This window comes from Ceratotherium simum, chromosome 6 (genome assembly GCF_057802395.1).
Source record: "Ceratotherium simum simum isolate JZ-2026a chromosome 6, ASM5780239v1, whole genome shotgun sequence".
Taxonomy (NCBI): Eukaryota; Metazoa; Chordata; class Mammalia; order Perissodactyla; family Rhinocerotidae; genus Ceratotherium; species Ceratotherium simum.
The window spans coordinates 45,198,876-45,223,003 of NC_141905.1; the positions used below are offsets into that span (position 1 = coordinate 45,198,876).

General features: G+C 34.5%; 1 protein-coding gene across 7 annotated transcripts in view; it reads left to right on the top strand.

Annotated features, from left to right (window-relative positions):
• Window positions 1-24,128, top strand: part of PCDH15 (protocadherin related 15) — a 1,681,754-nt gene that overhangs the window by 1,311,068 nt on the left and 346,558 nt on the right. For all 7 annotated transcript variants that reach the window (XM_087432193.1, XM_087432194.1, XM_087432195.1 and 4 more), the window contains 2 exons: window positions 2,124-2,236; window positions 19,542-19,748. In XM_087432193.1, the coding sequence (XP_087288319.1) occupies window positions 2,124-2,236; window positions 19,542-19,748 (320 nt within the window). The remainder of the gene's footprint in view (window positions 1-2,123; window positions 2,237-19,541; window positions 19,749-24,128) is intronic.

Genomic DNA, 24,128 nt, shown 5'->3' on the forward strand with positions numbered 1-24,128 from the left:
GGAACATGTGCACAGCTGCTTTCCAAGGGGCTGAGGGATAGATCATGGGTAACTGCTACTGTGCTAAGAGCTATAATTGACCAAAATTAATCACAGTTTACTGTCTAACACTTCCCTGAAAGTTGTAAGACATCAATAGACTCCAGAGTTCCAAAATAGTTACATCAGACAGATTCTGCCAATGTAATTGTTGTCTAGGCAAAGAGATAGATTCCTGGTGCTTCCTACTCTGCCATCTCCCCATAATCCCCCAATACTCATATGATTTTGATATATTATGCCACATTCCCCATCATAGGTTTGGTAACACTCCTTTAATAACACCAGAAATGTCTGAAAGTGCATGTTTTCTCATAGGCTGACCAATAGAGTGTAGTGTCCACCTTACACCAGTGCTAATCTAACAAGTGAGAAATAGAATCTCAGTCTTGTTTTAATTTGAATTTTTCTTATTATGTATAAAGGTGAACATCTTTAGAAATGGTCACAAATCACTTGCCTTTCTTTTTCTGTGAACTATCTGTTCATTCTTTAGCCCAAACCTTTTTTAATGTATTGCTGATGGTTTTCTTTTCTAATTTATAAATCTACATATGTTTGGGATATGAACATTTTGTCTCTGATGTAAACTGCAAATATTTTCCCTAGTTTGTCCCATGTGGTTTTATTTTGTTTATTGTGTCTTGTCATGTCATTTTGTAATGTCATCAAATTTATCTCTCTTTTCCTCTATTGCTTCTTGATTTTGAGCCATATTTAGGAAAAATATGCTGGCTCTCACATTAGAGTAGAATTCATTCATGTTTTCATCTATTACCAGCACTTGTATTGTTTTATTGTTCATTATACATGAATATCTCCTCCATTTGGGGTTTACTCTAATATATTGTATGAAGAATGGATGCAATTTTATCATTTTCTCTGGGACTCTCCTATTAAGTAAATGCTTGTATTCAAACATCCAGTTTCCCCTACTGTTATGAGATGACTCCTTTCTCATATGTTAAATTTTCATGTACAATTTTGACTATTTCTGGATTATCAAATCTATTTTCCTGGTGTAAAATTTTGTTCTGTTTTTTTGTTTTTTGCCCCCCTCACTTAATGCCCAAGAGAATTTCTCTTCTCATCTCAGAATTGAAGCAAAGGAGTAGTAGCAATTAACTCATCTTTGGATATGTTTGGCTTCTGGCAACCTGGATTTGAATGCAAGCTCTGTCTTACATTGTCTCTTTGACCTTTGACAAGTTATTTGATATCTCAAAACTACCAAGTCCTCCTCTGTAAAATGGGAATGATTTACAGTTATTGATGATTACGTATATACAGCATTTAGCACAGAGTAGGATTCAATAATTGGAAGCCATGTTATTTTATTCTTATCGTTATTGTTTTGCCAAATGCATATACTTTTGTTATATGATTTGACTTCTACTTTTTTTCACTTGGGGAAAAAGAATGTTACAATATACCAAGGAAGATGATACAACTGGAGGAAATTTTTTCAAGAAGAAATGTATTTCAACTCATTAAAATGCCTGCATTTAAGAAATATCCTCCCTAGACATTGAGTATCATCAAAATATTTTTATTTAATATTTTTAAATATTTTTATTTAACATGATTGATGTAATTAGCTGGATACTTAGCACGACAAAAATATTTGCCCAGCTGGAACAGAATATGCTCACTTTAATTTCCCAGCATCTTAATATTTGGTACAAATTACTAATTGTTGTTTATTATAAAATATGTTGAAAGAACATGCAGGCTATAATTAAGATTTATGCACCATTAAAATACAATTTTATAATTCAAAATTTGCTCTCCTTACACTTAATATCTCTTTTCACGTGATGAAGCTCCAAATTCATTAAGAGCTCTCTTAAGAAATGATATTTGGAAAATCATCCAAACAAGAAATATTCTCCATCCTCTTATTCATAAGCTAATTAATTTTATACCACATTTGTGTCTGCTTTCCCTAGACTGCATAATTTTGAAACTTAATTTACTAATGAAATTGTGATTTTGTTCCTCAGTTAATGAAGGGAAATAGATATAGCAGATACACATATTACATATTGTTCTCAATTATGTGCTGAAATCTCAATGTCTTTCAGGGGCTCCTGAGGATTACACACGATTTTTCCATATGCATCCTAGGACTGCAGAACTTAGTCTCCTGGAGCCAGTAAACAGAGACTTTCACCAGAAATTTGATTTGGTTATTAAGGTAAATTAAACTAATTTCTCATTTCCTTGTGTTCGTAAACTACTAATCAAAGAAATTTGTAGAGACTACTGTAGGCACTTTTATGTTATAAAAATTAAAATTAATTTGGATGGCAATTAGTCAATTTTTTGTTAAAAAAGTGAAGTGTAGCAGTTATAATACATTGTGTTGCTTTTCTTTAAAATAACTTTTGATATTACAATGCAATTCAAATACTGAATATTTTTATATGTAATAAATGCCCTGGTCAAATGTATATGATTCTACATACTATACTTTATTACATTTTCTAACATTTAATTTTTTTAATAAAAGGAATTAATTTTTGGCTGCAAAAGCTTAACCAGTGAATATATTTAAAATGTGTGTGGATTTACATTTTTTATTTTAATGATCTGTTATTTTTCAAATGTTGTTGCTCTTTTTAACATAAAAAGAAATCACTTGTCCAGAAATTCTTTCAATATATGTCTCATTATTTTCTTTATTTTGAAAGATGTTGTTAGACTGGAAAAATTTTCAAAGCTGGGGAATCCTTTTGGCATTACAATTTGGTTTAATACTATCTAATATATTGCAATAAAATCATTTAAAAAGTACTGTGGATACTCAGATGATCTATCGATTAGTTCTAATAGACTTTATTGAGAAAGTAAGATTTGAGCTGGGCAGTGAAGGAAGAGTAGGAATTTACCAAGTAGAAATGGGGGTTGGAAGAAGAGAATTCTAGTGAAAAAGCAGACATAAGCAAGAATACAGAGTAATCTAGTGTGTATTGTATGACTTTTTCATATCCACGCATACAAAAAAAATGGCTATAGAAATGAAACCCAATGGCATCTTTTTTAAATTTAAAAGTGTTAAAGGAAAGGGAAGTAAGGTAAAGAAGCTTACTGAGCAAGTACATTGTACAAAGTGTTTTATGTACATTTATCATTGAATTATAGCCACAACCTTAGTAGTGTGCTTATTGGTGCAAATGTGGAAACTAAAACTCAGATAGGGTAAGTGATTGGCTTGGAATTACATCACTAACAAGCAGCAGAACTGAAATTCAACTTTAGGTTTATCTCAGCTAAAGCCATGTCTTTTCATTTCACCAAGATGCAGTTGCTTAGAAATAGTTGTCTAGTTTAACTATCTGTCAGTGCAACTGTAGACAATAATATGTAGACACATTTAATTTTAGCTCAAATTAGGACATATTTTGTTAGCACCAATTATATTGTACATGCCAGATTCTGTGTTTATTTAGTGGTCTCTTGTCCTTAAAGATCTTGTAGTCTAGAAGGAGAAAGAGTCATATAAGCTGATAAATCAAATATAACACATCAACTGCTAACAGGAAGACACGTAAAAAGTGCTAACAAGGCACAAAATAGGGGCATTTAAATTAGTCTGGGGACTCAGGAAAGATTTTCTGGAGATTACCTCAAACTAAATGTTGCTGTTTTGGAAGGGTTTGGCCAATGACTAAAAGTGGGAAATGTGTTTGAACACAAGGAAGAGCAAAAATAAAGGCTTGGAGGCATGAGGTAGCAGGCTACAAGCAGTTAACCAGGAAATGAGGTATTGAGCCAGACCACGGAGAGAGGCTTATGTGGCAATCGAAATTTCCTTGAGGGGCTGGCCCCGTGATGTAGCGGTTAAGTGCACGCGCTCAGCTGCTGGTGGCCTGGGTTTGGATCCCGGGTATGCACCAAGGCACCACTTGTCAGGCCGTGCTGTGGTGGCATCGCACATAAAGTGGAGGAAGATGGGCAATAGATGTTAGGTCAGGGCCAGTCTTCCTCAGCAAAAAGAGGAGGATTGGCATGGATGTTAGCTCAGGGCTGATCTTCCTCACACACACAAAATAAAAAGAAATTTCCTTGGATTTCATTCAGTAGGGGTTTGGGAGTCCTTCAATAAAGAAAGACTCCTTTACCTATTGTATAAAATGGTCGTGCACAAGATTTGTCTTCTTGCATTGACTATTTTATTTTAATTATCATGGGACTATAAGAAACTTAAAAGTGTTTAGCCATTGTCTACTGTTGATCTACCTGGAGCCCTGTGGTGCTGCTCTCTGTGGGAGTTAAGAAACTTGACAAAGCATTGTTTCCAGACTGCCTCATTTGAAACCTGAAATCAATTATTTTTCCTTATTATCATAGTCAGTTGTCCTGGTGTACCTGGGTACAGTGAAACTCAGTCCATCAATTATAGAAACAAAAATCAATTAGAACATTCCGCAGATAAATTTTTTATGTTTTAGCAACACTTTATATTAATAATGGAAGTTTTTACAGACATTATTAGATTCAAATTACTGTGTTTTGTGTTTAGTCAAGGGGATAATAAGCAAAAGCATCAATCTGTAAGAATAATAATGTGCCACCTGCTTGAATAATAGCTGAGTATTATGGCTTTGTATAGGGATCCATTGAAATGCTACAATCTACAGTTCTCCTCTGTACTAAGTCTTTCAACCTCTCTTTTTCTTATTTTAATAATACTTCAGTTTTCATTGACCATAAAAGTTTTTATTGGACTTGATCCCAATTTCTGTTATGGAAACTAAGGAAAAATAAAATAAAATGAAGTCTCTTATACTAGACTTTGAAGAAGACTTCTACTTTGAAAAGCTATATGCACATTTATCAACTGGTGAGTGTCACGAATTAGAAATGTATCATCTTCATTTTAATTATTTCTGCCAGTGATTTATTCAGTATACTGACAAATAAAAATGTAAAGATGAAACTAGGAAGACGAAATGGAGTAGTCCACCAACTTTAGAATATTAAAGGATTAAAACATGTTCAATTAAAAGAGAAAAGAATGTTCCATTTCAAAACACTATTCCAAATTTTAAATAATTGTAATCATTTAAGAATACTTTAAAATGAAATATACATTTTGAATAAAAATCATACATTTGGCTTGCCCAGGGCAGTTGATATGTATGCCTGTTGTCCTTGTATAATTATTCACAATACCTCTTTCGCTCACAAAAATGTCCCAGTTTGGATGAGAAATTATGTGATCACCACGGTTATAAAGCAAAAAACAGCTATGAGATAGAAATATGAAAGCATATTTTAGATTCTAGATAATAATGAGTTAGTTTATATATGGAATGTCTATAACAAAGCCTAGAAGATTCACCTTCATTTTTATAAGTATGATATTTTTAAAAAATATTATTAGTTGGTGTATTTATACTCTGGGCATCTAATACAAAGATTAAGTGGATAAATTATCAATAATTCATTGTCTCTCAGTTGCTCAAACATAATAGTATTTTTTTCCTAAATCCCTTTGATATACAACTAATAGCAAGGGTCACAATGATGTCACAGACATCATTGAACCATGGTCTCTCAATGTTACTCATTGACCTACTTTTACTGTCTTGCAGCCTGCTATCCTGAATCACTCGCAGCGCCCTAAACTCACCATGCTCTTTCTAGCCTCCAGGCATTTGCAGATGCTGTCCCTTATTTTGAATCACCTCCTTTTCTAGTCAACAGTCTAATTCACATAGATGCTTCAGTAATTCACATTGATGCCTCATATGCTAAGAAGACACTCCTCTGGAAAAGCATGGCCACTGGTTGGAAGCCTCTGCTTGCAGCCTGCTTGCCCTTATGTTGGCTCTGATGACTCTATATTGAACTAGTCTGTTAATTTTCTCCTGACCTTTACAGGAGGGCAGATTGGAATGTATTTCTTTACATTGTGGCCTCCTATCCCTGTCCATGTACCGTGTATAGAAAACACTCAATAAATATTTGTTGTAATAGTCTTCACCCGGGCACAGTAAAGCTTTTAAGGCTGCTGGATTTGGGTACCTACATCTTCACCGTTTTTAAATACATACATTTGAAAGTATACGTATTTGATGTAATTTTATCTTGTGTCTCTGTCCAGAATAAAGATGCAATGCACTTCTCGAATAAATTCAATCCCTGAAAGAAAGACTAGACCTATATTAAGGCACAGTTTAAAGCTATTTATGACTGTATTAAAAAGAAAAAAACCTTCTAAAGAAAAGATGTATTTTTAACATAGAAAATGAGCCACAGAATTGAGACTGGTAGGCTTAAATATTAGTACTGATGTGTCAGTTCTCCTGGCAAGTTGCTTTGCTTTCGTAATTTGAGAGTCATGGGACAACAGCATTCAGAATGATTGAGGCCTAAGTGAACAGTTACTACAATCCTTGACCATACATGTGAATCTCTAATGCCCCAAACCTAGAAAATGTTTGGCCTCTATTTGAATAATGGTATCAATTATACTTTACTTCACAGAGATTCAATAGAAAACTCAGAGTCACTGTTTTTAAGGCATACGGCATTTGTAGTTTTCAGTTTGCCATATTCTTTCCGATTGCTTACTAGGTGCCTGACATTTTGCTTTGTGTTAAGGAGACAGAAATGTATGAAGGCTCTGCCTCAAGGAAATCACAAGTATGGACATTATGCTTTTAGATTTATTTTCCTTCTGATTTCTACTTCCATACTTCCAATTACTGGCTGGATAACTACTCCTAGTATGATGCGATTGTGTCAGATTAAGAGTGTAGTAAACTATAAACCTCCTTTTAAAACATCAAGACTTCTTTCTTTCAATTAGTAATATTATAATCAGCCAGTCACCCAAGCTGGGAGTTCCCAGTTTCTCTTAGGTACCTGCTCCCATGTGTCCCCATTCAGTCACTGTTCAAGTCCTATCCACATTCTGCTGGAATTTCTCTTGTATATCTCCCCAACTCTCCATGCCCTGCAATTCTCTAGTTCTCATCCTCATGACCTATCATCTCACACAAGTGATCTCTCAAACCTTAGCCTCGTCTCCTTGCATTCTGCCAATCTCCCCACATTGCCAATAGAGTACTGCTAAAACAAAAAAATAGATCGTGCTACCCCATATTGCCTTCAAGCCACTTGACAATTTGCCCCCTACGTGTATTTCCAACAGAGAACTTTGTCAATTTGAAAGATCACAGGTGTCAGGGGCAGAGAGATGGGGTAGCATGTCACAGATCATCAGTCGTCATTTCTCAAAATAAAAAGGATGGCATCACCCATGAAAGAAAAAGAACTATCAAAATCCATTAAATCTGTTAAGGAGATTGCCAAGTATAAGTCACTATTCTTTCTGCTGTAGTGTGAGTATTGTCAGTTTATCAAAAAAAAGAAATAAAGAGGAAAGAACAAAGGCATGGATACGCTTTTTGGGAAAGATTGAATAGAAGCCTTCAGTGAGCCAGGGTTAGGAGAAGAAAAAAATCAGAGCTGATGTTGTCCAGCCACAGGAAGCAAGACAAATGATATAGATGACATGCTTGCATAATTCTGGAAATATCCTAGCTGTGTACTCCTCTCCCTATTCTTTTTTGTGTGTGAGGAAGATGGGCCCTGAGCTAACATCTGCCAATCCTCCTCTTTTTGCTGAGGAAGACTGGCCCTGGTCTAACATCCATGTCCATCTTCCTTCACTCTATATGGGATGCCACCACAGCATGGCTTGCAGAGCAGTGCGTCAGTGTGCACCCAGGATCCAAACTCGCGAACCCCGGACCACCACAGCGGAGCGCGCGCACTTAACCACCTGCGCCACCAGGCCGGCCCCTCCTCTCCCTATTCTTATGGATTCCTGTTGAAAGAATAAAACACACACATACCCCACATCTCAGTTCAGCAGATCAGTAAAGAATAGACTTACTTCTTATGACCCAATAGCAAGATCTCTAAGGTGAGGAAGTTTAAGCCCATTAAGAGTGAAAATCGTTTATACATTTTAGAGAAAATTATCCCCCAGAAATTTCAGGCATTAGTTCTTATTAGCAATGAAATAAGAATCCCTCCATGGATTTCTTAATGAATAATACCGTTTCAGAAATGCATTGACATATTTGACACATTTGCTAAATGTTCATCTTTTATTTATTTTGTGTTCCATTTTTTTTAAATTGAGTAGATTGCCACATAAAACATTATTTTTGTTTCCTCAAAAAGAACACGATATCCTTTTATTTCCTCTCAGTAGTCCACATTTCTAAAAATTCTAAGTACGAGGCTGAATTAATTGACGATTATGCCAATTATGGAAATTAATAACAGGAAAGAATATATAGCATTCTCTTATCTCATGTTGTTATTCATCCAGCTGGGTTATTCAGAACAGAAATAGAATATAGCAGTTGAAATAGTGACTGTCCAAATGTGCAAGATGACAAAAGACACACAGAGGTGATATTTTACTTGGCCTCTTTCCTTTCTCACAAGATGACCTGCAACTGCTTGGAAGAAGAAAAGCAATTTATCCATTCTTGTCACAGGACCTTGATTTTGGCAAGGCCCTCTTGTCTGCAAAGGTCATTGTGAGAGTGCACAGCAAGTCCAAATGTTGTAAAATGTTCAAACGAAAGCCACTTTCTTAGTAGTCCTGGCTGTATCTTCCCACTACACACCCTTCACACACATAAACTGCCTTAGCCTTCCTACATCATTGTTTCCAAGTCATGGTTCTTCGTAAGCTTCTTGATTATTGCATAGAAAACTAAAACTAAAAGGGTGTATCTAAAAACTTGTAAGCTAAAGCGGTCTACTCACTATTCTTTTCCCAAGAACAGCTTGGCACACAGGAGAAACCTTAAACTCTCATTCTCACTACCTTCCAGGCTCTGAAAAATAACCTACTTAGAGATCGATTTTTTTGGATATCAGTGATTTTCTGAAATTCAAATATTCCAGTACGGACTATTCCAGTTGACAAATTCACATATGGCACTTTCGTGGGGTTTTCTACTGGTTGAGAGAAAACTCTGTGAGAAGGAGATCAGAACCCAGCATAGGCCAAGACAGCTTTGCTGGTTGGGGAGGTGACAAGCAGGGCAAAATAAGGGAAATAAAAACATGAGTTTGAAGCGTTCCAGAAAAAAGTTACCACTTCATCACTATTATAATTTTGTCTCTGGTTGGCTTTGCTATTTAGAGCCAAGATAATTCTCATGTTTAAAGCAGCAGCCAAATAGTCTAACATATCTGTGATTAGAGGGAGTTTTCTGAATTTGGTCTTCCCCAGAGCTACTGGGTTTTTCTTCCTTAAATCATTCAAAATTGCTTTAGTCATTCTAGTGTCCATTCATATTTCAAACTCTAAGCAAAGAGAATGATTTTCATTATTGAAAGGTACACAGGAGCTTCACGAATTCATGTTTTCATTGCAATAAATTATAAACAGAATGGGCATATTCTTACTTCAAGTGGAGAAAAATATACTGCATTTTATTAAAAATATTCCCTAGGTGGGAAGTGTGTCAGTATTATTGTTCTTTTAATATAAACCCTTTTTGGGAATGTGTTGTCTATATTTTGTCTAGTGTAGATATCTTTTCTTTTTGTCAAACAGAAAAGGTATTCGTTTCCCAATAAGAATATACTCATTTGCTGTATTTATGACATTACAAACAAATCAGTTGTATAATATACAAAGCAATTCTTTGTATTTTATCAGATAAATTATTGTATAGTTTTTAAGTTCACAAATATTTTTAGTAACTATCAGAAACAGGCTTGCTGTCAAACTCTTTATGCATTCTTTCATTGTTAGAGTATTAAAATTTAAAAAAAAAGAAGTTCCTGTAGGTTTTAAGGCAATATAATTTTATAAGTAGGGTCAAGAAGCAATGGGATACACTTATTCTTAGTTATTAATTAGTTGGCAATATTAATATGATCTTTGGCTCAGGGAAAACAGACTTGCCACAGCCACCTCTCCTTACGACATTCCAAAAGAAAAATGTATGTACACAGAAAACAAGGAAATGTAACCTTTTGCCAGTTACTGGAGCTTTTAGCCCTTGTAGAACTTAAATGAGCTGAGCAGGATCCTGTGAGAACTCCCTTACATATGTGAGTTTCCTCCACTCTTTCATTTCCAAACCTCAGGTCCAAATTGAAATTTGAAACTCTGCTTAAAGGTGAAAAACAGTAACAATCACTTGCACGGTAGACTAGAGCAAAGTTGGCCTAAGCGGCTCAATCTAGGCTTTTTGTGTATGTAATAGCTGCCTGCAAGCCTGTGTGAGAGAAGCCAAACTGCCAGACCCAATTGATTCCCAAAGGACTACTGATTGGACACAGCAGGATCATGTGATGTGCTGGTTTTTGAAAGATAAATTTCAGGGCTCCACCCACTGAATCAAGATGCCCATGTGATTTTTCAGGGCACTAAAGTTTGAAAGCTAGCCATATATTAAAATCACTTGGGAACCTGGTAAGGCAGGGTAGAATTAAAATAATAACTAAGGAAACAGACAAACACATAAATACATAGAGATCCTGATTGAGCCCCCAAGAATCCAACTTAACCGTTCCTTCAAGTGATCCTAAGGCATCAGACAAGAAGCAGAGCTTTAGAAACCACAGTGTTTGAGAAACACTGGTAGAAAAAGTACAAAGGACTGAGTCTACTTTTGGGGTCTGCCTTTAATGAACAGATGTATTTGAAGAAGCAAGCATCTGTAACGCTTAAGTATCCTAATAATGTTGGTTTTTCAAGTCACTTCCTAGATCAGCCTTTATTAAACTGTAGCATTTGGACATAAGTGGCCATAAACTAGTTTACAGTGGTGGGAGAGGGAGGGGTGCCTACGTGCACATTTTGGGGGAGCAAGTTCATAAAATTGTTTTTAGTAACATTTTTATAGAAATGCTACTTATGTACAGAAAAATGTACACCTTGATGCATTTTCACAAAGTGAAACACGTGGATATATATTAAAAAACATATTACAAACATCCCAGATGCCACCTCACCCTCTCCTAGTCACTGCCCTCGCACGCATCCAAGAACTCCCACTATATGTTTGCTTTTGTCGTTTTAAAACAAAAAATTATAATTAGATTAAATTTTCATATTTTTAATCAAAATCTTAAGAGTTTTATGCACTTTTTAAAAAACTGTGGCTAACTTGGGAGGTATATGTTCCACAACCATACACTTGTGAAAGAACTCAATAACAATGTATTGTCTTTGTACAAGAAAATTTTTTGACTTTTATAAACATTTGCTTTCAGACAAAAGTCCAAGTAATTCATGTTTGAATCCCAAGGCAAACATGTCTAAATGCCTGACTTTTTAAAGCTATAAACTAATAATATTGTTAATGCTAATAAATAAATAAATAATTGGTTGAAAGGTTAACAATATATTTTAACAATCTCATTGATTAGGAAAAATGTTAAATGAATGTAATTTCTAACCAAAAAGAGGGAATGGACATGTAGATTTAGCTCCCCAGCAAAATTCACCAAAGCAAACACTCTTCATTGGCTACTTGAGAGATGAATTTAGAATTAGAAGTAAAGGGATAAAAGGATCTGTGTGAACCCTGGGTAGCTGGATATACCTGCCAATTTTTCAGACTCCTATGAAGGTAAATAAGCAACCTGTACTTTGCTAGGAGAGGTAAGTTTGAGACATTTCATCCTTCGTGTGTTGAAGGCTTTACTGAAAGGAGAATAGCAAGGGGTGTGGTATCCAAGAAAGGGACTGAGGAAGAAGAGTAATTTGAATTACACAGTAGCCTTGTATCCTATGTTTACAGTCACTGGTAACACTAATATTGTACTACCACTCAGAACATTTTCATTATCTATTTCCAGTGTATATTACTTATGCAATATATATGCACTGACGAGGTACTAAAAATCTTGTATATATCAAATTCTCTTCCCTTTGCCCTGTTATCAATCTCCTGTTCCTTTTTCTTTATTTTACAATAATAAAAATAGTGAAGTAAAAAAACAGATGCTTCTACCCAAGACTATATTGCCACTACTAAACAATCTGCTTCAGGATACAGTGAATTGTGCCTCCTTTTCATTTTTTTTTGGAATCAAGGTTTTTGGACTGCAGTTGAAGAAGTTTTCCTATAAAGGTTAAATGAAGGTCTCCCCTGTAGTACTTTTCCATTACACACCAAAACATTCAGTCTTGTTTTCACTGGAGTATGATGAAATGTGAGATAAAATTTATAGGCTCACATGGACAGATGAATACCCCTAGATCTGAGAACCCTAAGTCAACTAACCTAGTCAAACGCCTTAGCAGTATTTCCAGGTAGAGAACTGGATGGAAGGTTCTGTCAATATTCCCACTTCTTAGGTTTTCTTAGAAAATTTGGAAGAATCTTTCATTTGAGAGTAACATAATCAAAAAAATATATATGTGTGTATATGTACATATATATATACACGTGCATAACACATTAGACTAACGTATAATTAAATTCTAATTAATTAATTAAGAACAATGGACTATCAAGAGGATTTGACCAAAACATATGAACAGTAACTGAGACTGAATTTATTATTTATAGAATATTCACATTTATATGCAGGCAATCCTTTGTTATGCTATAGTCAGAAGACAAGTTTAGTGGTGCTCAACATGCACATTTGATAATTGTATTATTATATGTAGCATCAATTACCAGAATCTACCTAAGTCTGCTGGCATGATGACAGTGTCTTTTGGATATACGGTGTTATCCTAGTGCCTTGCCGATCATCTTTGCTAACCAATAGAGCTAAAGAGAAAGATTTTCTAGAAATTCAAGTTTGGGCACAGCCAAAGCATAGAGAAAGTAGCCAGACCCAGAGGGATGTATCTCAAAGTACTCACATTATAACCACCTGAGAGAGTTTGATAAAAGTGGATATTCCTTGCCTGTATTCCAGATATATGAACCAGAATCTTTGTAGGTAGGATATGAGAATTTGCTTTATAATAGGCTTTCCAGCTAATCCCTGTGCACACTCAGGTTTGAAAACAATTGCCCTATGTGTTTGCCATGATTTTTGAGAGTTACGTGTCATTAACTTCTGATAGATAGACAAATGGCTTTGCCATTTGTTTTCCTTTCCCCCTCCTTCCACCCGTACTTTGTTCCTTCTCTCCTTCCCTTCCTTTCTCTCTCTTTCCCTTTCTTCCTAAAGCATCTGATGTTTGTGAAAATTGATCACCCAGTTCCTAGGAACTACAGATCAAAGCCTGCAGTTTAGTAAGAGAGACAGACAAGAAAATTGGCAAATAAAATCAAGTGTGTTAACGCACTATAAAAGTACATTCAGTCAGAACCTTGCTAAAGTCCTCAATTTGCCTGTCTGACAAGAAAATGTGTCTAAATCATGTGTTAAGTGAAAAACAAAGCAAATCAGAACAAACATCTCTCTGTTTAAGGCACTGCCCATTTAAAAAACACTCCCCAAAATCTAAAAATAGGTATTGGCTTATTTACATAAATATTGTATGTAAATGTATAGAAAAACTCTAGAAGATTGTAGATCTACTTATTCACAGCCCTCGTCCCTATAGAGAGGGAAGCACAATTGGTGAGTGAGGAGGATAGGGTGAGGCCATTTATATGGCTTTGTATAACTGGCGGCAACGTGCACCAGTACCAATTATCTGTAGGTAAACTTGGTCACATATGTAAAACCTTTGAAAAGCACAAATAGAGACACTCTATAACTTAAGATATTCATATTATACATCCACATAAATTCATTTATGCTTCATTTTAATGTCCAAAAAAACCCTCCAAAAATATATATCAAATGGGGATGAAAATCATGGCACATTCATTTTGTTTGTATAAAATATTTAATGTAAAGCAAAGATGTACATAGTCTTTTAAAATTGAAAATACTCAAAGTTCACACCATATACCAGGGACTGACTAAATATTTAGCAATGAAAGAGACAGGCAAATTTGTAGTGTTTACTCTCATGGAATTTAAGTCTAGTGGAGAATGATGCTCAGACACTATTTACAGTAAAAGGTTAAGTTTATAACATAGAGTGAGGGAATTTGCTTTGCATACAATATGATTCCATTTTTACTTTTAAATATTATAGATATAGGAAAAGTGTAAAATTATCAGAATTCTCAAGATTGAAATGTGATTTTACCTCAACTTTTTAGGTGCAATATTTAATTTTAATTTTTAAATAAGACCACAATTCATCATATTAATATGACTTTTTTTTCATCTCAAGTGTTCTGACATGGAATATTTCTTGGCATATAAAAATATGCGAAGAAATTTAATATTTTAATGTAAATTTAATTTTATTATAAAATAAATTTAATTTTAATATAATATAAATTTAATATTTTAATATAAAAATATTAATAATATATCAGATAAGATGGAAAGTAAAATTATTAATTTTATAAAAACTGTTTTTTCACTTTTTCCCCATCTATCACTTGAAGCAAGAGATTTTCTCTAAACTATTTTTACTAACAGTTATACAACTAACAGCTATTGAGCGAGGCATTTTTGCAAGGCATTTTTGTAAATATTTTGAATATATTGTGTCATATAGTTGTCACGCAATTAATAAGGCGGCTTACAAATTGTCATTTACTGTGACTCAGGGAGGGTAAAGGACGTGTCAGGCATTGTGAAATTGGTTGGATGTAGACTGGGAGACAGACATTGCTCTAAGCCACCTCTCATGTCATTGTTCGCTTTTGCAGTAATGTGTGACTTCCTTACGAAAGTGCATCCAGTTGTTCAATATTTATTAATGGCTTACTCTATGTTAGCTACTATAATAAGCTCTGGAAATCAATATTAAAAAAACAGTCACATAGTCTTGATTTCTTGAAAGTTATATTCCAGTGGAATAATTCTGACAATAAATGACAAATATAATAAACAAATTTTAAAACATTTTAGATATTAAGTGCTATAAAAATAGTAGAGTGCATTGGAAATGTCAGTATCATAATTTAAATGAGATAGTCAATATAGGTCATGTGAAGAAAGACATTTGATCCATGTGGACATCTGTGGAAATAGCATTTGAAGCAGAGGGAACAGCCAACACAAAGGTTCTGTGGCAAGAATATGCCTGATTTTTAGTGGAGCAACATAAAGATAGTATGGCCAGAGCATATTTAGTGAGAAGGAGAGAAATGTGATAAAAGCAATAAGAGATCAGATCCTGTAGGACCTGAAACAAATTGGAAATCATTGAGGGGTTTTAATGAGAGAAGTGACATGACCTGGCTATTATTTAACAAAATCACTGGGCTTCAATTGTGATAATGGGCTATTGGCAAGGGTAAAGCTGACAAAGAAGTTAAAATAATCCCGGTGACAGATGAAGGTAGGTTGGATCAGGGTGGTAACAGTGGAGGAAGTGAGAAGTAGTTAGATCCTCCAAATATTTTGAAGTTTTAGTCAATAAAATTTCCTATAGATTAGATGCGAGGTGTGAAAAAAATCAAGGGGTACACGTGACTCCAAGATTCTTGGCCTGAGTAACAGGAAGAATGGAGCTGCTATTAATGTGGAAAAGACTGTGGAGCAGGTTTATGAGGAGAGAGATGAGAATTTCATTTTTGCAGAGGTTACATTGCAATGTTTACTAGATATTGGGTATCTACTAAACATATTATTTAATAGTTATTAAATAATAATTATTATAGTTAAATAACTAAAAATAAATAATAACTATTATTAAAGTTATTATTTAAGCAGGGTTATTATGTACACGGTTGGATATAGATTCTGGAACTCAGAGATCCAGGCTGGAGATATAGATTGGGAGTCATCATGTTACTGACATTTTTAAAGCCATAAGATTAGACAAGATCAACAACAAAGTGAGTATGGAGCAGAGAAGATGATTAAGACCTGATTCCTGGGCCTCTCCAATTTTAAGTTGAGGCAAGAAGAAGAAACCAGCAAATGATAATAAGAAATGGATAGTGATAACGCAAGAAAACCAAAAGAGAGTGTTGTCTTGAAAGGGGAGTGAACAACGTTTTAAACGCTAATGACAGGTCAAGTAAGATAAGAACTGAAAATAAATATTGCTTTTAACAATGTAGGAGTCACTGGTGCTTTTGACAAGAATAGCTGTTTTTGAGTGCTGGGGGCAAAACCCTGGCTGAAGTGGGTTTAGGATAAATTGGGAAGAGTAAGTTTAGACAAGAGTGAACACATTATCTGTAAAAAGTGGGCACTATAGATGCACAATAAATAATTCCTGACTTTCTAGGAAAAAATAATTTCCTTCTTCTTTCCTAGAATTTATTTACATGTCTTGATAATCTTTCCCATTTCTTTTTTCCCTTTAAATTATCATACCTACTTGAAAGGGTTTGTATTAGAGATCGGGGAATTTGTTAAATGGCTTGCCACCAGCCAGCAGCACAAAAGTTATCCTGTATTCTCAGTCCTTTGGTGCAAGGAGCTAAGAGATTATCAATATTGCTTATTTTTATATTGAAAATGGAGTGGTTTGTCTCTTTCAATGTTTTGCCCTCCAAAGTAACCAAACAGTGTGTTTTTTATCTTCTGTTATTTTGGCTTTGGTTTTACTTTGGTCTCGTTACTGAAAATGGGACTCATGCCCAGAAATTCTCCAAACAAAACCTGGCTTTTAAATGTAATGTTTAATTTGTATCTACAGATTTTATAGATATAAATAAGGTTATCTTTTAGAATTAAATGATTTTTTAAAATATGGCCTTGTTTCACTTGACCTGGTTTTTATGCTTCTCACCTCATTCACTAGTGATTACAGGGGAACAGAATAGGTCAGATTTTTGAGAATTCCTAATTATGCTATATAGATGAAGAGAGGATTGGATGAAAAGTTTGATGCATTGACTCACTAAAGAGAAAAGTATAATAGCATTAATTTGTTTTAACTGCCATATTTTAACCCTAATTCAATCTGGAGTATCTACATTTTTAATATTCTTTCCTGCCACTAATTTCTCCCATCAGTCTTCCACTTGGATATTCATTTGCATTCTCTAAATTAGAGAAACATGTGGTCCATTTCCCTGTGTATCTCCTCATAAATCAGGAAACCCGAGTCTGGGCCCTAGTCTGTCTGTTACTTAGACGTGTCGTGGCCTTGAACATGAAAATAACCTTTTTGTTTCTCCATCAATACAAAAGTATATGTTTTCACATTTGGAGAGGCAAATAGCATAGGGTGTGAACTTGGGAGGCAGAATGCTGGTTAGCACATCTGAAACACCTCAATTAGGACAAAATATGTAGTAGCAATCCAAAAATATTAGTCATATTAACAGCAAACTAATGTTAGGGTGATAGACTTTACAGGTTATTTTTAAAGATATGGGGAAATAGCTTGTTTCCAGAGATTTAATTTGAATTTTATTTCTATTTTTGTTAGATCACTTTGTTTCTGTCATGCAAATAATACGTGTTTTCCTGGCTTCACAGCTGGCAGTAAAAATTAGCAACATATGAGCTGAATGTAAAATATAAGCTTCTTTTATTGTTATACAATTTACTTTTTGTTTTCCCCTCACCATCCATAAATTGTGTGTCTGTGTGTTTACTGGGGAAAGGAGACAAATAATAAAATCTGTGACTTTTCATAGCATTACTAGTATGTCCAGGATACGACATAACGGTGTTTAGAATAGTTAGATACAAAATAAAGGGAGAGAGAAAATGTCCTTTTCAGAATGTCTTACGTGTATGAACTGCTTCTGCTTTAATCAGATCAAAGTCATTGGGTTGGAACCCCATATGGACCAACCCTCTGTATGTCACAGAGGGAACTCCTAGAACAACATCCATGGCTCAGCACAAATTAATCACAACCACTGGATACAGAAAGAGCTTACCCACACTGATGGTGTCAGAAGCACATATGGTTATGCGTGAAGAAGGATACATAATTCTAGAAAAGGCTACATGTTATTCCACTACTATTCTTAGTGCAGAGCAGGGGTTTATACATATTTCCTGCCATGGACCACTTTGGCAATCTGGTCCCAAATGAAAATTTAAATGCACAAAGAAAAACTACATAACATTACAAAGGAAATCTAATATGTTGAAATAGAGTTATCGAAATATTAAAAAACAAAGACAAGTAGTTTTTTATCAATGCTTTATATAGTATTATTTCACAATGGGTTTATTAATAACCATCATTTCAAATTAGTAATTAATATGAGTGATATTTCAAAATATCTTCAATATTATAATATGAAGTGATTTTTCTTGGTGCAAAGTCACCAGTACTGCCAAACATCACTGTGATTTGTCACCTACCTTCTCAGTTAATGAAAACGCTAAATTACAGTTAGAAGAATGTGAAAAATTATCTTCTTGGGGTCCAAGATCTTGTCTCTAGATTGAACAATTGGAGATTTCTATCTGAACTACTAATAAACTTTCACGGCCAAAATGTCACTATTATTTCATCTAGGAAAGCACTCCAGGATTTAATATAAAATATTTAACTTTTACTTTGAGTTGATTTCAAAATATAACTATTGCAACAGTGGGGAAAACATATCAATAAAATTTCAGGACAGAGAATTTGAATCTATTTCAATAAATGTATGTACTATTGAATTATATCAGTGGTTTCTCCTAAAGTTTGGAGGAGATTTTCTAGAAGTCAATTGTGATGAAATCTTCCCTTAAATTAATTTTTTTGGATTGCTATATTGTAAGATACATTATTTAAAAAACAGAAAGTTAAGGGTTGGTGTTTCCCTGTTCACAACATGACCATGTGGAGATTTCCTAAGAAAATGTATTACAAATCTAAATTGTCATCATATTTTTAAACTGAAGAGGAGAGAAAAAAACAAAACAAACATATTTCAAATATGTAAATATTAATTTTACTTGACTAACATATTTCTAGTTAAATAATATTTAAAATTCCATAGCTACTAAAAATATTTCATTGAAATTGTCCTTCATATGATGCTTTTGAGGACCTTCCCTAGGCAAAAAGTATAGCCTTAATCTATTAATTTCATATAGAATTATGAATTATTTGGGGATTTAATCATTAGTATGGAATGAGAAGACATGGAAGAGATACAAATCAGTATAATACTTTATTGGAATTATGAATCTTTTTCTTTCACTTAAATATATTTTCAGCAATTTACTCAAATGTCTTCACTTGTCAATTTCCTGTCTGTCTTTAAGCATAGTTACCTCTAACAATGTGCAATGATAAATAAAATAATTCATTGCAGTGAGTACTATTATTATTGTTTTTTAAATATACACTGGGTTTGAGAACAAGAGACCAAGCAATTCATCAAGCCTCTCTGGGCTTCCATGTCCTCTTTTATGTTTTCTAAGGGCCCTTTTAATTTAAAGCATCTCTTTCTGTAATGACACCAGTTCAAAAGAGAATCCCTATATGTAGCACACTCCAAAAGAATCTCATAACATATAATTTTTAAACTTTTTCTTTTCTTTTCCAGGCTGAACAAGACAATGGTCATCCTCTTCCTGCTTTTGCCAGTCTACATATTGAAATACTAGATGAAAACAACCAGAGCCCATATTTCACAATGCCCAGTTATCAAGGCTACATCCTGGAATCGGCCCCAGTGGGAGCAACCATTTCTGACAGTCTAAATTTGACCAGCCCTTTAAGAATTGTAGCTCTGGACAAGGATATAGAAGATGTAAGTTAAACATAAATTTTGGTCTTGTTTTGTTAATACATCTTGTTATAATGATGTCAATAGGAAATTTTACTAAGACCTGGTTACATGAGCTATAGAATAGAGAACAAAGTCAGTATAAATGAGAGTTTTGGTGTCAATTTAAATTTGGTGTCATATTATTTTAAAAAGTATGTTTGAATTCAGCAACTTCCTTTACAGTTTACAGATATTCAGTATAAGAAAGAAAATGAATGTTTCATTTGTAATTTGTTAAACTATGAGGGCAATCTTTTTTTATTAATATGGGTTGAAAAATATTTATATAATTGCTGATAGGAAAAAATAATGATATTATACAATGAGTGTAAAAAATCATGAAGGCAGCCCTGGAGTGTGATTTGGAGGATTTTTCTGATGGTATGTTATTAAAGAAAACACATTTTGGGCGAGCTGACCTGCTCACACTTCTGCCAATGGCTGTGCTAACACTCCTCCACTCCACACCTCAGTGTCCTCTGTTCTCCTGGAACTGACACCAGCTACATGAGTGGGAAACGGTCCTGGCTGAACAGATCAGAGTATTTTATCTCCTCAGCCAGAGTGATTGCTATGAAGAGAGGACAGAAAATCTATACCAGGGCAGTCAGAGCCCTCCCAGGAATTGGAAGGAAAAAAAAGGGAGCTGGAAGACTTTAGCATCATGCATTAAAGAAGTGGAAATAAATTTGAAGCCGTTGTAGCCAAGTTTGCTGAAATCGTAGAGAAAGCCCATTATGAGTGGGAGAGAATGAAGCCTGATAGAGACATGCAGAGAAGAGTCCTGTTGAGTTCCTGTTTTTTAGGTTAAGTCCCCAAAGCAATACTAATTCCTAAAGATTTTCCTCTGATTCTGTGACCTACCATAGTATTTCCCAAAATATCTTTTTTTTTAACATACTTTGAGTTTGATTTCTGTCACTTGCAACTTAAAAAGTCCTGACTAAGCAATTTATTTCTCGTCAATAGTGTTGTCTGATAAAACTTTCTGTGATGATGGAAAGGTTCTGTAGCTACACAGTCCAATATAGTAGCCACTAGCCATATGTGGCCATGGAGCACTTGAAATGTAACTAGACTGAAAACATAATTTTAACAGTTTGTTTAATTTTAATTAATTTAAATTTAAATAGTCACAGGTGGTTTATTGGATAGCACAGCTCGAGAGAGTTCCCAAAATCTCATTACATGGAGATTTGTCATCAGTTTAGTAAATAAAGAGGTCACTTTCAGATTTTTTTTTCTCTTTCTGGAAAAATTTTAAAACCCTTAGCAGATGCTTTGACAACTCTTGTGTGCGATCCACTTCTCACCAGATGTTTTATTTGACTTTATATCTCCCTCTGCTTTCTTTTGTTCTATCATTCTACCTTTCTGTCCTTCTTAGTCTCTTCCATTTTCTTTCATCACGTTTTAACAATTGTTAACAGTCATTGAGTTCTTAGTACCTGCCAGACAATATAGTAAATGCCTTCATATCTTGCATTAATTCCCTTAAATCTCACAGCAAACATAATTGATGCAGTTTCCCATATTGCAGAAGGGGAAATAGAAGCTATTTTAAATGCTTTACTATGATCACAGAGTTAGTAAATGGCTGAGCTGGACCTTGAGCCAAGGTCTGTAGGAAGCAAAGTCCTTGATTTTAAGCACTAGACTAGACAACCCCTATTTTGTATAGTCTGCTTGTAGTCTGACTATAGCAGCTGATAAATGCTATAGACTTTCTTCCTAGAAAAGTGCATATACGTATGCAATTTCACATCCCAGTTCACGGGGTTTAGGGATCCCCTAAAGTTTAATGGGTTTTATGAGTCACAGGTAAAGAGTCTTCATTTAGTGAATCCTCACTAGAAAATTAACAGAGCCACTTTAATAAGTTTTATCCAGGCTAAGCAAATATATTTTGTAGGCCTGCTGATATCCCACAAATATTAGTGTGGATTTTATTTCATTTTTTAATTTGAACGCATAATGATACTTTAAGCAGTGACTAGTTAATTTGGAAATTTATGATAGTATAAGTCACACCTTTATGAACATAGTGGTTAGCAAAAGCAAAGTCCTTAAGGAAAAAAATGCAGTTGTAATTTTTTCATAATAGCAAAATGTATGTATTTGTGCTTGCTTATCTTATTTAATGGTTGCATTCTAAGCCCTATGCTTGCTTGTGTACATCCTTGCTTGTCTGGATTGTCATTCGCTTTAAAATTACAAATGTTAAAATTGTGTTCTAAGGGACTTTGTAAAAGACAGTGGGACTTACAGGGCACTGCTGAGGTAGAGTGGGAAGAGCCCCTGGGTCTAAAACTTTTGGAAAACACTACTCAGAATTCTGCTCTTAGAGACTTAGAGTTCCAGTTAGCCCATTAAATGTGCTGGATGTTTCCAAGGGGTGGGACAGCATGTGTGGTTCTTAGAGGTTTATGCTTTGGTGTCAGGCAGCCCTGGGTTGGACTCTTGGTTCTACCCTGTGATAGCTGTGTGGCGCTGAGAGACTCACATTCAACAATTGCCCCCGTTTATTCAATCACCTGTGACCTTAAAAGGTATATGGTAGAAAATCATTGCTGCCTTTGCCTTCTCCTTCACTTGGGGCTGGTGGAGATGGGCAGGGAGAGAAAATTTCCCTTAGATGATGCCATGTACATGGAGAGTAGCATGATTAATATGTTTTGTCAAAATGCCAAGTAATTAAACAATGTGTATCTGGCCTTTTGTTTAATATTTAGGCCCATCCTATTTCTAAAATTATCTGCAGTGAATGATTATCATTAAGTGTCTAGAAAGTGAGCAAGTATATCTAATCCTCTAGTGACAAAGGTTTCCAAAATACCATGTATAACTTCTATATATCGGTAATAGAAATAAGTCCATAGAATAATAGCATAGTTTAATCCAACTTTCTGTACTATGTGAAATGTTCTCTTAAAACCCATTCCTCAGAAATTGATATCACACTTCATTGAGCCACTCAAGCTTGAAACCTAGGAGTCGTCCTTGATTTTTGTTTTCTCACAACTGATAAATCTTCAAGTTCTTCTTATTTTGTCTTCTGAATATTTCTTGACTCTTTTCTCTTCTCCATTTTTATAACCACCGCCCTATTTGTCATTTATTAGAATTGCCTCCTGATCTCCTTGTCTCCATTTTTTTAAACTCAAATCCATTTTTCACTCAGCCACTGGAGCAATTTATTCAAAAACTCAAATCAGACTATATCATACTTCTGCTTAATATGCTTTCGTGACTTCAATTTCCTTACAGAAGAAAATTCAGGCTCATGTGCGTGGCTTTCTATTACTTGATATCTGAACATTTATGCAGCCTCACTTTCTGAAATTTCCTGCTTTACCTATTACATTTTGCAACTACTTGTAGTTTCCTGCATATGCCAAGCTGCTTCTTATCTAATTACCTTTGTTACATTTTCTACATTTTGAAATATTTCATCTTCCATTACCCAAGCTGGCATAGATAACTTATGCTCAGTGTTTAGAATTCAACTCAGGCATCCCCTCATTCAAGAATCTTTTCCAGACTATTCATTCTCTCAGTTGAGTTGCATGTCTCTCCTTGGTGCATTTCTCTAACATTACTCTAACATTATACTTCCATCATTGTACTATGTGACTTTCTCCGTCAGTGAATTTAAATCCCTTGAGGATAGGTCCTAGACCTGAATAGCTTTTATATCCTGAAGATCTGACACAGTTCCCAGAACTTAGCAAGTTCTAGTAATTGTTTCGTAAATTGATAAATTTACACATGAGTAAAGGAATGAAGATATTTAACATGTGCATCAAAATTACTAATGATATTGAATTAACTGTTTCACAATATGGCCCATTCCATGGTTGAACAACTAATTCCTAGAAAGCTCTTCATCATATTGAGTTAAAACCAGGCTTCTTATAACTCAGCCATTTTTCCTTTTATCTTCCTTTTGCCAGCACACAGAATAAATCTATGAAATAGTCATCAATATATTTGAAGATAGATTTATGTACTTCTGAATCATCTCTTTTTCCAGGCCAAGTACTCTTTATTTTTAAAAAGTAAAATATGTTCATTGCTAGATTATTTAAAGATTTGTATTAACTAAAGAAAACTTTAAAGCCCTTTTAGCTCATAGGCAAGAATTTTACTACTTGGTAAATTCTTGCTATTTTTGAGTGTCAGGGTTAGTGAAATTAATCAGCATAGGGATAAAAGATTTAAGAATAAAGACAGAGAAAGTCACCTCATGCAAGTGTTACCATGAGAAATGGAGATTAAGCATCAGGAATGAAAAGAGAAGCTGTCACTGCTGGAGTTGGTTCTCCTAAATTGCTTCAAGAACTGTTATGCCAGAGAGTAAAT